The following is a 14,335-nucleotide window of genomic DNA, read 5'->3' on the forward strand; positions in this document are numbered from 1 at the left end:
AACACTCAATCGTAGATAAGGGATGCTCTTATGATAAAGGTGTATGAGGGTGTGAGTTACAAAAAATTACAAATCAGTGCAAATGTCACTTCGGAATACTTAGGGTATTACCGTGTGGTCACATAGGCACTACTGAGAGAGGTTATGAGTATGTGCGGATACAATGCATTGCCGCACTCACATAGAAAAAAAAAGGCAGTGTGCTCCATGGTTACTCTCTCAGGTGGGTGTTAGCATATCACAATCCCTTGTACCAATAGTGTGAGTTTTCCGTATTTGACTTATAAGGCTGACATTATAAAATACCAGAAATCATACAATAAAATCAAGCCCTGACTTATCCGCGAGTATATACGGTAACTGTAGCAATAACCGGTATCTCAGAACATGATAAAGGGGGCTTTGAAAATGTATGGATAAGAATATGGTATTAAATACAGAATAGGAATGAAACAGAGTATAAGACCACCAAACACCGTCTTAGTTCTTCAGGTGGAAAAGTACAAGCAACTTGAGCTGAGAGTCTGAAATGTTCGTTCATCTCCCTGCTTTATTTTTTGTGATGCATAGTAAATCGTGAGTGTTGTTGAAGCCCAGTCATGTTACTGTCCTACCTGTGCCAAGCGCTCACCTCTTTTTATGTACTCATCCTTTCCCTTCTGTTGGGTGTCAGACTTCAGCAGGGGTGACTGCACTACTGCCTGGGTAGGAAAAAGTAAAGTCACTTGTGGCATTAAAAGATTGATCTAAGGACACAATGTAGATAGAACCAGGAAACTAAAAACAAGGCTGCCCCCCTCCAAAAAGCCACTTTGTTATTAAATATAGACAAGGTACAAATTGGATGAAAAACCAAGAAGGCTGATCAGAAATAAAATCACAATGAGCAAAAACAGGACTTAAAAGGTTGTCAAAGCAAGTGTCAAGAGAAAAACAAAAACTTTGAAATCTAAGATGAGTGAAGCAGAGGCTAGGAGCCCAAATAACAAACAAACCAGTCGTGCAAAACAAGCCTCAGTAAGGGGCAGGCATGGCCAGCAGTGGGTGGGACATACGAACTAAGAACATCCTTTGGTACGGTTCTAGCATTCAGATTTGATTCCAGAGCAAACATTGTCTGTGTTGGAGGTATTACATGTTCTCTTTGAACACAGAAAAGGTTCACACAGTTCAAAGAAATCATCTTTTCTCAACCAAAATGGTAGTAGAGCTAAAAACAATACAAATGAAAAATATTTTGTCGTGTTTGGGAGCTGGCAAAGACTTAAACAGAAACGGAAGATGTGGTCAAACCAACACATGTTAAAATATAAAACATGCTTGCATTTGTTATCTCAAATAAAAACGTACATTGATCTAATCACACTTCTAAATTGACATACAGTATGACAAACTTTCCTTTTTAAATACAACAGGAGAAAATGTGACAGTCACATGTCCAACTACTAAGTATTTTCCAGCCAAGTTCTATGACAAGCTTTTGAATAGAAAAAAAAAACACATTCATTAGAATTTAAAATAGGGCTTTAGTCTTTGAAAGTACAAACGGCAAGTCATGGAGTACAACAATTAAACATTCTATTACATATCACACATCTCCTGTACACATCTGAACTTCATGAAGTCTACGTCAACTGGCAAGTTTACACTGGAAACGCGCCTGAGGCTTTGGTTCTCATGGTAAAGTTGAGCAGGAATGGCTGTTGGTGTACCTGGTCTGTGACTGCACTTAAAGCATGTGGAATTTGGGTCGATGTTATATGGGTTGGAGACTGTGACACTGAACAGAGAGCAGGAGACAGAGCTGGAGGTGGCAGAGTTAAAGATGCTAAGATTTGCATTGAGTGTGACGAGGGTGGATAGGATTAGTAATGAGTACATTAGTGGGTCAGCTCAAGTTGAACGGTTGGGAGACAAAGTCAGAGAGGCGAGATTGTGTTGGTTTGGGCATGTGCAGAGAAGAGATGCTGGGTATTTTGGAAAAAACATGCTAAGGATTGAGTTGCCAGGGAAGAGGAAAAGAGGAAGGCCTAAGAGGAGGTTTATGGATGTGATGAGAGAGGACATGCAGGTGATGGGTGTAACAGAACAAGATGCAGAGGACAGAAAGATATGGAAGATGATCTGCTGTGGCAACCCCTAATGGGATCAGCCGAAAGAAGAAGGTGGTGCAGAGGTGAGCAGTCCCGGGCAACAAGTACAAAATCACTCATGGCTGATACACCTGAGTGATGAAGACGATAGCTGAATGGGGTGATACCCAATTGCCTCTCATGACTGGCCATGGTCAGAAGAATTTCTGTCACATCTATCGGACTGAACATACTCCTGCAGTCTGAGCACATGACGGCTCTGTCGCATTGTGTGAGTTGTTTGACCGCATTCTCTGAACAAAATCACACAAAACATAATTTAGATGTATACGGGTAATTGGCACAACAAACCTACTGAAAGCAGTTCTTTTATGCCCTGCTATTTGTACCAGGTTTTTCTTCTGTGAAGGGGGACAAATCAGGGAACACAATGTCAATGAGCAGGGTCCAATCAGAGAAGAGACACGTGAAAAGTGCAAACAGAGCACGATGGAGTCAGCATTTTCACCCACAGAGTAATCAGAGAGTGATGGAGTCAGTGTTTTCAGCCATCCACACTTAAATGCCATGCTTTCAGTTGAGTGGAAAAAAGGTGAAAACAGAGACAAATGCAACGAAAAATGTGTAACTGTGGACAGGGCCTTGGAATGCAAGCCAGCACACACACAAAATGACATAAAGCAGCAATCACAAGAATAGAATAGTCACTGTAATCTTGCATTGTTTAAACACACCAGCGACGGTTTAGCAATAGTTACATTTTCTTCTTCATAATGAGCCATGTAACACACCAATTCATGAACCCTGAACTGGATAAGCAAGTATGGGAAATGGATGAATGAATGAATTAACCTTTATTTCTATAATTTCTTTCCATTCCCACCCTTGTTTTTTCTTCCATGTGTATTTACCTGCATCAGTCTAGGCTTCTAAACATCGGCAGCTCTCCAGTCCATCATTGGAAGCATAATGGAAAGAAGAACTATTTGCTTTGTTACTTTCTGCTACTATAATGGAAAAGTTTGAAGGTGACAACTCAAATATCACTGAAAGAGTTCATTTTTAAAGGCTATATGAGGGGGGATAAGGGGAAAAAAACTATTTAGAAAAGCAACAGGGCTCCTGCACTCTAACTGCAAGAAGTCCTGATGTTGTGAACTTTTTAAAAATGGCAAACTAGAAAACCTTTTCACTTTTAGTAACAAATGGAAAGCAATAGCATACACAGTACCTTGAGTGAGGTAAAAACCTTGATCACCATTTTTCAATTTTGCTGTTGCATTTGTTAAGAATTTCAAAAAACAATTTACTGACAGCTGTAGAAGCAACACAACATGGCACTGTGGAAAAGGTAAGCATGTCATTTACTAAAACAGAAATGACCAAACTGACACCAATGAATGACAAAGCAATGAAAATCCATGTGCAGTCAGAAAAAGAGCTGTGCTGTCATTGACATGAATTCTCTACTGTGAAGAACTCCACAAGTTTAAGCTGTTTTAACATAATTTCACCACTTTACTGAAGCCAACTAAACAGATCAGTAAGAAAACTATTATTCATAGATGTTTTATTAAAAAATTCAACAAAACTAAACACTGTACATAGGTTAAGAGTTACTAAACATAAAAACACATTCAAACTGTACAAAACATCTTTTTTTCTTTCTTGCCACAACTTGAACACTCACACTTTTAGCTTTAAAATCATCCAGTGAAGCCAGCACTGCCCGCCGCGTGAGCTCTTAAATTATCCTGTACAGTGTGCTTTGACGTTAAGGCTGCACAGTTGAGCCTGCATATGTTCTGCAGTCTGTTTTCAATAAATAAATGAAATATGCCTGACACGGCTTTGAATAATTAAAGTTCATTTCTGTCCCGAGAAGCATCAAGTAACTCCTCTACCTCTCATTCATGAGAGACTTCAAGAAACCCAGGCCAGCTGGACTTGAAGAAGAAGAAGAAGAAAAAAAAGCAACACAAAAACAGCCACGACAAAGTGCAGTTGACCGAACAGTCACAGATTCCCTTACAAAGCCCAAAATTTAAAAGAATGGAAGGAGTCTCTTAGCTCTGGAGAAATTACAAGAAATTGAGCTGGTAGACTGCCCTTCATCTCAAACCTTACTCAAACATGCTCTACAGGAATCCATGAGTCTGGGGTCTTAGTTATATGAATTGACTGTGTTATTAATACAATGTTCATTCAAGCTTCACTAATTGCTCTGCTGGTCAGCACTGCCATCAGTCTAACTCTTCATCTGTGGCAGACAGCTGCTCTGTGGTACTGGTGCCCTCGTCCTCTTCGTCAGAGCTATACTGTTGTGATGCCGTGTGGAAGAGACGCATTAGCTCCTGAAACCTTTGAGACACCTACAGGGAGTGAAGAAGAAGACAGTTAGCCAGTAGGTCACATAGGAGTCTATCAAGAGGGAAGTCATACGCTCACCTTTGTTCATAAATCAAACATATGCTCACTCCAACACAAATACTGACATTGATGAATATAAACTAGACCTTAAGAGTGCAATCAAAACCCACAGTACTTTCTGAAAGTGGTAACACATCTAAAATGTTTCTTCTTTATGCATCAAGCAGGCAGTATTTGCCTTATTTTTGATGCTTCTGTAACAGACTCCAACATACTTACACAAACTGATCCATGAGTTATGCTGGTACACCAAGATCGTGAACACATTTCAATAGTACTGGCATAAAATTGAACTACTGTAATAGTAATTAGTAGTAGTGGAGTGTAAAAAAAAAAAAGCAGTATCCAGCGCATAGGTTGATACATATTGTGTGTTGTTATTTATAAAATTAACTTTACACTTGTTTAATTTTTAAATTGCAAGGAAGCTCTGTGGGCCAATCATTGCTTAGGGACATTTATGATGGGCCAGATCAACATAAGGTCCTTTTCTTAATTAATGCTGCTAATTAACCTCATTTCTCATTTTAACTGACTTGTTTTTAAGATTCAGCCCTCTGAATTGCTTCATTGTATCCTTAAACGGCACCTAAACAGAAATGAGCTGTGAAGAGGACTCCACGAAATGGACTCAAGCAAGAACAAAGATCTATAATTCAAGGAATGGCAATTGGGATGGACAGAATAAGGCACCAATGAGAAGACCCTGATTTTGTAATTGGTACTGGACTTTAATCCAACCATAAAACCTTCCACCTTTCTTCATAAACTAGTTAAACTCATCCCATCCGGGGGATATTTTCTGGGCACTCTCAGTGAACATCCTGGGGATTCTCTCAGGGCACCCTCTCTAAGATTTATCAGATCTACAAAATGACCCTTTGAAACCTGCTCTGTGTAATTAAAAACAATTGTCTTCTCTTTGTGGACCTTAAAGCTGAGATACAGTTTGCCAAGCCAAAAATGTGTGCCATTAGTTGGAGTCTGCTGAGAAGAAGCCATTATTTCAAGAAGGGAACTTCATTAGTTAAACTCTTGTGCCAGAAAAAGTGCTACGTTATACTTACAAAGGATCACACAGCAAAGACAAAGAGTGCATTCCAATGCAGCAACAAATGAATAACTCCACACAACATCGGCCATCACTTTTAAAGTCTTTGTATTGTAAAACTACCTACAGGTATCTGAGCCAAGATAAATTATAGCAAGTAAACAGCCAGCCTCTATGTTATATGGTTGTCTGTCTAATCAGTCTTGAGTCTCGTCTTATATGTCAACATATACAGTATACTGTATGCAGCTATCATATTTCTGTAATCCTTGTGTTTATCAATAAATTGTATTATTCATTTTCTTAAAACAAAGTGTGCTTGAGTTATCTTGATAATAAGTTATGTTCAAAGACCACCTCCTTCAAAGAAAGGTAAGGTAAATAAAGCAGGAGCCTTATTTAGTCAATTACCGGCATTGCCAAAGGCAAAACTGAACATTGATCAACCAAGTTAAATCTTTCCTCTTTCCCACATTATTATGACATTCCCTGGGTGGTCAAGTTAAAATTCACCTTCATCAATCTACTTATAACCCAATGGTCTCCAACTCTGGGCCTGAAGCACTACTGTGGCTCAAGGTTTTCATTCTATGAGCCAACCCGCCCAGGAAGAAAGCTTACTCTGGAGGGCAGGTTTGTGCACCCATTGGTCCAGTTTTGCTGGAATAGAAATTGGATAAACTAAGGAGGTTGCCTGCATCTACTGGCCCAAAGGTATATCAAGGAAGCTGATAACGACAGAGGTAATAAACAAGTTCAATCTCTCTCTCTGTCATTCTCCATCTGGAAAAGACATCTGTCTCAGTGGCCACATTTAGACAGGCTGCATGGCCCAACAGAGATGATGACCTGAAGAGGGTCGACCAGACGTGTACTGAGTCAAAACAATCAAGTGAAACTGCAAGTTTATGTGGCGGCCGAAACTAGATGGTTTGTCAACAATCACGGTTGAATTTTGTTAGGGTATATTACCCATAACACATAAATGTGTAGCTCTTTCTGCTGCCTGCTCTTTTACTCTGTCTAACTGCCTGGTGTTATAGATGGGAAAGAAAAGGAGGAGGAAATTCTGAACTACAGTAGCTGACAGTGTGGTATGAGAATGAGGCTTCTGGTAAAGTCCACATAATAAAAAGTATAAAATGGAAATGGGGTCACATAGGATAGTGCAGTGAACTCAACAAAGAATCTTAGACCTTTTCTTTCTGTTTTTTAATAAATACTCCTTGTGTGAAAATAATACTGTATATCTGTCTCAATTTTAGAATTAAGGGCACAAGGTAAAGGATACTCCGCCATAAGTGGAAGAAGGTGAATAAAATGGGGAAAAAGATGACAAGATTGTGTGTATGTTAAAACTGGTTCACTAATTCTAAATATTTTCATATTACCAACAAAAAGTAATGTGTAGCAAAACAGGTTGCTGTGTTGAAAATAATCTGAACAGCAGCACTTTGCATTTTTGAAGAATGCTTGTATTATTTACAACTTTCATTTTCTGGTTTATTATTTGCACCTACATCTTTACCACGGGGACCTGTAATTGTCAAAATACAATATGGAAGTACACTGCACAGAATTTGACCTTAGTTTTGGGTTTTAAAAATGACACTCATGTTTCAACTAACTTCTTGTCAAACTGTTCATACATTAAGGCTGATCTCTTTTTTACAATCTCTTGGAGGGTTTTTTATCAAAAAAATATATAAAAATTGTGCTAAAGTTCTCTGTGAACCGAAATTCAGCTCCAAACCTCGGTTGGCGTCTTATTGCCAAGCTGCTCAGATATTGACTGGAATGACTGCTGATTGGCCCCCAGCTGCTGGCAGTTGGTCAGGATGACTCGATCAGCTTCCCTGCAGCAAAGAGGAATATTAAATTAATATTCTGGCAGAAGATGAGGAACTGGAGAATTTTATTCTCACTTTACCATTACAATTTTTGTGATGATCAAAGAAGAACATCCAATTCAAAACATTAAACTTCCATTACTGTAATATAATGAAAAATATGTGAAAAAATATAATGAAGAATATGTGAAAAAGACAAAATTCTATATACTGTACATGTCATAGTTTTATATTTAAAGGATAAGTTTGGTATTTTTCAAATTAGTTATTTATTCATAATTATAGTATATATTAGATTGCCACATGAAATTAGGCTCTAAACTGAGGGTATTTTATAAATTAAAAAAAAAAAAAAATCTACCCCACTCTTGTATTTTACAATGAAGTTTATGGGTACCGGGGTCCCATTGTAAAGTAAATCTTTAAAACTTACCTAAAATGTCCATTTTTCAAGCTAAAAATGTTATGGTATATTTGTCACTGTCTTGCGGTTACACATATTGTATATTGCATAATAGTGCATCCATGTTGATTTAGGAAAGTAAAAAAAACAAACAAAAAAAAAAAATGCTTTTGTGAAATTCAGCCATTTTAAATGAAGACTGGCTGTGTGCTTCACTTCATCAACCACCCCAATTTCATCTTCCTCCACTACACCAGTCAGCTCCCGGTGCGTGCATTCACATTGGAAAGTCAGTGGCAAATGCCATTATTGAATGGTGATGCTCAGATGTGAACTGCTGTCTCTGTTCGGTAGACAACTAGACAATAACTGAAAATATGTCAAACTTATGATCACTTATATTCTTTCATTATGGGAAAGCTTATTTCTTTATTTTACAAATACAGTGCCAGCTGCCTCTAGATTGATAATGCACGAGTGCTTTAGTACATGGAAATATTGTGCCGGCAATGCAATGCATGCAATCAAGTGACACAAAATGAACAGACGTTATAGGCAGGCATGCATCCATCCATCCATCCATCTATCTATCTTTCCAGCTTCCTAACCTGCTTGAGCTACTTTACAAATTAAAAGTCCCAAAAATTATTCAAACTAGGGGGCTCCACTCGCTCGCTCGCTCGCTCACTCACTCACTCACCCACCCCCAGGTTTGGTTTACCAGATATACAATTTAAAGAGATTGTTATTTTCATGGGAATTGTGACATATGCATTATTTTCACTTTTACTTTCAAACTTTAGTAAAAACAATATTTGTAATTAACTTTTCTTCAAGATCGCATAAAATTTTGATTCTGTGTTTGGACTTACATCGTGACAATACAACGTATAACTGCCTGTGAGTGAATATTGTTTCTTTCTCTCTAATAAATAAAATTACTTTTTTGAATGTTTGTCTATGCCTTTTCTTCTTAGCTTGTTGTTGACATGTCATCTAGAACGTATAAAATTATTGTCCTGATAAAATTTATAAGAGCTGAGAGCGCAAAAACTGTGTCTGAAAAAAGCATTCACATGACTGAGGTTAGATGACTGTGGCCTTGTTTGAAAATATTTGTAAGTAGGGTGTGACTTGAAAGAATCTCATGTTAAAAGTCTCTGTCTCACGGGACTTCATACCGAACCAATGTTTTTGGAATCTTTTAATTCTCGCTGGCAACATGAATTAGGTGATCTACAAGTCTCCGACTTAAAGTTTAAATCCGAACAATATATTCAATATCTTTTCTCTGTTCCGTTATTTCACCAAGTAATAATTTACATTTGTTTGCACTAATGTGATCTTTCCTATCCTTTTACTGAGACTTTCGAATTTTCGTACTTCCATTATCTCTAACTTGCTCTGCATGTGTACCGTGCCAACATTTTTGAATTCTTTACGACGTTCTACTTTGTCATCCACTCTTTTTCCTTTATTTCCGGCCCCGGTCGTGGTTAAATCTCTTTCTCATGGGATGTATAAGTGTCTCTCCGAGAAAATCACGTCTTGTCTCCTTCCAAGATTTTTTTTTTATTATAGAGAGAAATGCCTACTAGAGGGGGAAACTGTGAAACCCTAAATAGAAACAAAAAAGGCAAACAATGAATCTTTATTTTCACAGTATGCTCTGTTAACAGTGAATCTCTGAAGAATAATAAAGGCCAAAAATTAGCTATGTGAAAAAGGCAATCACGAAGTAAATAATGTTCCAATATACCTATTCAAAACAGAGCAGAAGGTCGAAATCCTGAAATTTCACAAAAAGCTCACCAAGTCCAGTGCATTCAATGACTCACAAGGGACTGTGGTTTTCCTCAGCCTTCATAGTGCTAATGGTGACATTTAGGGGACCACTCACAAAACACAAAAAAAACAAGCAAACAAACCACCCAAAAAAAAATTGACATATAAAAAAAAAAAAACTAAACAATTAACAATATTAACATAATAAAATGGACAAATGAGAAATCTGAACCCCAGCCAGAGGGGAACCCTGGTTCAAAGATAACAAGAATAGATGTTTTAACACAGTGCTGTCATTCCTACCTCACCACATCAGGTTCTACATGGAGTTTGGATCTTCTCCCCATGTAAATACAGATTAATTAGTATTCGCGTCCGTGAATTTATACAAAAAAGTTGTCCTCAGTTCTGTTATTATGATATCCTTTGCAAGACTGACTCACCATGCATTAAAAAAATCAGTAACTGATTTGTGGAGCTTTAAGCTGCTCTATCACCCACTCTGGCCGTTTCAGTTTCTTGTTTTTAACATGCATTCACATTTAAGGGTTGGGCTGTCATAACTCCAACCCATCACAGCAGCTGCAAGTAGACAAATGAGCAAGAAACATATAAATAATACCAAGAATTTCTGAGAAAATGTATTATTTACAGTTTATTTTTGATGCCTCGGAAACGCGGAAGGCACATTTTCTTATATCCAAAACTTTGCTACTTTAAAGTGGACATATTCCATAAGTTTTAAGGCTTTTCACTTTAGAATGCAGTTTCATGTAGCAAACTAATATATACCATGATTGCGAAAAAATAATTATTGACTTGAAAGATTCCAAGCTTACCTTTTAATCATACGCCATTCATAGCATATGTGATGTGATTTGCAAGTGATTCACTAACCTTGTCCAAAGAATGACTTTTTCTCCTGTGGCACTGACAGTAATGTTCTTGGCACATACAGTGGTGTCCACACTGGTACGGGAATACGCCAAAGGACTTTGAGACTGAGAGGGGTTCTTCTCTACTTCTGGATCTCCTGACTTCCCCTGGTTTTGCAAGGATGAATTACACGAGTCAAGGTGGCCTCCATGGAAGGCCGAGTCTTTACAGGCATCAGAAACAGGACCCAAGCTTTGAAAAGGTTCAGAACTAGAACACAAGTCAGATGGCAGCCTCTCTTCACAGTCTGTTCTTTTACTTAGTGTTTGTTCAACTGAAAAGCCTTCACAGTCCATGGTATTAGTAGCCACAGCTTCTGCATCAGTTTGTGTTGCAAAAGGCTCAGAAATTTGGCCCAGGTTCTCAAGTTTCTCTTCTTTATTCACTTCTTTTTCAGGAACACCAAGAGGATTCTCATGTGTTTGTTGCTCCACCTCCTGGGTGCAAATATCTAAAAAATTAAAATTGTGTAATTGATAACAAAGTAAAATGAACAATGAAGACTAAAACAAAATAGTCAGTATTCCCTGCCCAGCAGAGATAAGTTGCCAACCTACCTCCTTCTGTTAAATCCACTTGTTTATCACAGATTTTGGCCTCTAGCCGTGGGCTCAAGGGTCCACTGGGGCTGTCAGTACTGACCTCTGCTAGCTCTTTGTTTCTTAAACCCTTGACACAATAGGAAAAATAAATGACATGAACAATTACTGACATGACACATGTTAACCGATACACACTGACTCTTCATTTTCTAATTATCTGTAATAATGTATAGAAAAGCTCAATATACATACAGTATATATATTTTGCCATAATAAAACAAAAAATGTACAAAGGATAGCCATAATTAATGTTTTACATAGTGTTCATTTTTAACTTTATGGAAATGTCAAAACTTAGTTGCTTTTATAACATTACTAAATCAAATTAAATTTAAGAATTCCAATTTGCATATTCCACAAAGGTACAGCACTCTTACTTTGCCAGGATGGCACCGTGGGCATGTTTTTTTTCTATGTCGACGCAGCTTTCCTTCCTGACCAAGCTCATGACAAATGCAGTCCTTAACCTCTGACCAGTCACCATCCTGCAAAGAAAGCATTCAAGCTGAGCTCTAGTTGTCGATAACACCAGGACCACTGAAAGGCCTGAACGGTGAATGCACATTCCTGAGGACTGTAGCTTAAAGTACAGGTTGTATTTTGGGTGTTTTTGTACTTTTAATTGTTTCCTCTTTTGGTTTTCTCCCCAGAACAAATACTAAAGGTTCAGATTAGCAGACATACTTATTAATGGCAATATAACCCCCATTTGACATTGGAAAAGCCTGAATTCACTGGGGCATAGACACACAACAAAGTGTTACAAGTGACACATATTGGACTGCTGACCCATGTTAACCTGAATGTGTCTTGTCATTGAACCCCCAACTTTGAATAGCTTGGTCAGCTGAGATCTTGTGACTAAGTGAGCTCACTCCTGCATGCTGACTTCTGGATTCATTCTAAACACAATATACTTGTGGCAAGAGGTGGTACCTTGATAAAAACCCTATTTACAAATGGGCACTACTGCGATGAATAGATGCACCTGATCAACAATGTTTACATGTTTTGAGGATCTTGAATGTTGTTCTGCTTACGTCAAGGAGCCAAGTGTTTGCTATAAAAACAAACCTATGTTCGTATGCTACCAGCATCAAATGACTTTAATAATAGCCTGTATGAATAATCCTTGGACTATTTTTTTTTCCATAGTCTAGTCCTCCCATTAGCATTATGGGGAAAGAAGACTTATTAGATCAGGTGATATTTTCCCAAACCTTTAAATGTCAAAGATTTGTATTGCTTAACTCACTACCACTGTAACATCCTAGCTGAAAAGAGAAGAAGCTGGTTGAGTTGCTGGCTGCCTCCCTCTATCCTTGACAAGGTCTGAAGAGTTGTGTGGTCTAACATGACTCTTTAAGCACAATACTGTAGTTATAGCCTACTTTTAATTTATTAAAGAAAATACTGACTGATATTTGTATAAGTCCTATTACTCTCCATTGGCTCCACTTAACTATGGTCTGTTCACAAGTAGAAGACTGCAGTTGACTAGATGTTATTTTTGATTTTTGCAATGCACATATCACTACCATGAAAAAAAAAACCAATTGTTTTTTCAAATAAAAAACATGACAGTACATTAATATGTCTCATTTAAAATACATATGATACATTGCTAGCCACTTAGCTATTTAAAAATTATTTTCTGCAAACATGATTTTGCCACTGACTAAAAGGTCAATTAATTAGAAAGAGCATATACAACCAAAATGAAACACCTTTAATCAGAATATATTTCATTTTTTTACGAATTTTTTTTATTTCTTCTTTTAATCGATGGGTTTGGTTGAACACCTCAGCAGTGATTTTCCAAGAATAAATGTTAGGTTTGTTGACTCTCTGAGTCTTTATCAAGTTTCACTTAAATCCAGCTGGAGAGGTTGCTTCTTTTACTTATGTAATGTATGATTAACCATACTATTAGGAATGTACTGTTAACCGTCACACATTGATCATATGTCTAAAATAAAAACTGTTTTTGCCATATACAATTGTTCAGAAAGGTATACACGTAGCTTGCCTGCATTTTTCATGGAACCCATTACTAGAAATTATTCACACTACCAGATCATTATTTGAAAAAATGCAATGAAGCAACAAAATATATTCTTTAGCTGAATTTAGTAATTAAAAAAAAGATAAGCAATGCCTTGTCATTGTTTGTGGATCCAAGATCTTTCCTCCTCTTGCTTCGTGGCCCTGAGATCTTAACAGGCTCTTCTTCCTCTTCTAAATCTGGGAGTGTAACCTCCTCAAAACCATCAAACTCATATTCTTTGTCTTCAGTCCAGGTGACTTCTTCAAACTGCGAAGGACTTGAGGGTGGAGGGTGTAGATGGTCAAAAAAGAGAGAGAATTCTTCTTGCAGGTGATCATGGCCCTTCAATAGCTGCCACATTTGTAATTTAAGCTAAGGCAAAACATAAGACAGGTAGTTAGTTAAACAAAATAATGGAATGTTAACCAGGGGAACAATCTGTATTTAAAAAAATGCTGAAGAAATTTGCCCACCTCTTCAATATCAGCTGCCCCAAGATCAGGACCACTTTGTAAAACTCGCACTATCTTCTGGTAGTGGGAGGGGTTCTCCCCAAAACAGATCTCCAGCTGACGAAGAAACTTGCGGCTTCGCTCAAAAGCCTGTTGCTCTGCAAACTAACAAGTCATAGCTGATTAGCTATTAAAAAAAAATCACTGTACGCCAAATATTGTTTGTAATCTCTTGAATTCCATAAGTTCCAATTTAGACAAAAAAAGATGATTAATTAAATCTAAAGTTAGCTTAAACATTCACATATAAAAATCAATTATCAGCTTTAGTAGACTGTAGAGATTGTTAAGATTTGAGCAAAAAGTCTGTAGTAATCCCTTCCACAGTATAAAGCATCTCAAAGACCTAACCAGAAAAAAACACAAGTCCTTGAATAAATTTTGCTAGTCAAAAAGTTAATGTCATCACCAACACTACACCAGAAAAAGCTCAGTAACAGACCAAACTAACATTTGACTGAAAATTTTCGCCAAACAGAAATTTAAATCATATAGGCCATTAACACTAGACGCATATTGTACAGTTTAAGAAAGGAATTATATAATACTAGCACATCTAGTAGAGCAAAATTGCTAGAAACCTTTCCTTATAGTTAAAAGATGACAAACATTTACCCAAAACTTTT

At 37.4% G+C, this 14,335-nt stretch overlaps 1 protein-coding gene across 2 annotated transcripts in view; it reads right to left on the minus strand.

Annotated features, from left to right (window-relative positions):
* Window positions 1–3,646: 3,646 nt before the first annotated feature.
* The window catches only part of gon4lb (gon-4 like b), a 142,979-nt gene continuing 132,290 nt past the window's right edge, over window positions 3,647–14,335 (minus strand). For both annotated transcript variants that reach the window (XM_051923063.1, XM_051923062.1), the window contains exons 24-30: window positions 13,671–13,814; window positions 13,309–13,569; window positions 11,528–11,635; window positions 11,106–11,217; window positions 10,510–10,999; window positions 7,328–7,430; window positions 3,647–4,465 (exon numbers count right to left, since the gene is read on the minus strand). In XM_051923063.1, coding sequence (XP_051779023.1) covers window positions 4,337–4,465; window positions 7,328–7,430; window positions 10,510–10,999; window positions 11,106–11,217; window positions 11,528–11,635; window positions 13,309–13,569; window positions 13,671–13,814 — 1,347 coding nt within the window. In that variant the 3' untranslated portion in view covers window positions 3,647–4,336. The remainder of the gene's footprint in view (window positions 4,466–7,327; window positions 7,431–10,509; window positions 11,000–11,105; window positions 11,218–11,527; window positions 11,636–13,308; window positions 13,570–13,670; window positions 13,815–14,335) is intronic.

Source organism: Erpetoichthys calabaricus, chromosome 2, assembly GCF_900747795.2.
Source record: "Erpetoichthys calabaricus chromosome 2, fErpCal1.3, whole genome shotgun sequence".
NCBI classification, from domain to species: Eukaryota; Metazoa; Chordata; class Cladistia; order Polypteriformes; family Polypteridae; genus Erpetoichthys; species Erpetoichthys calabaricus.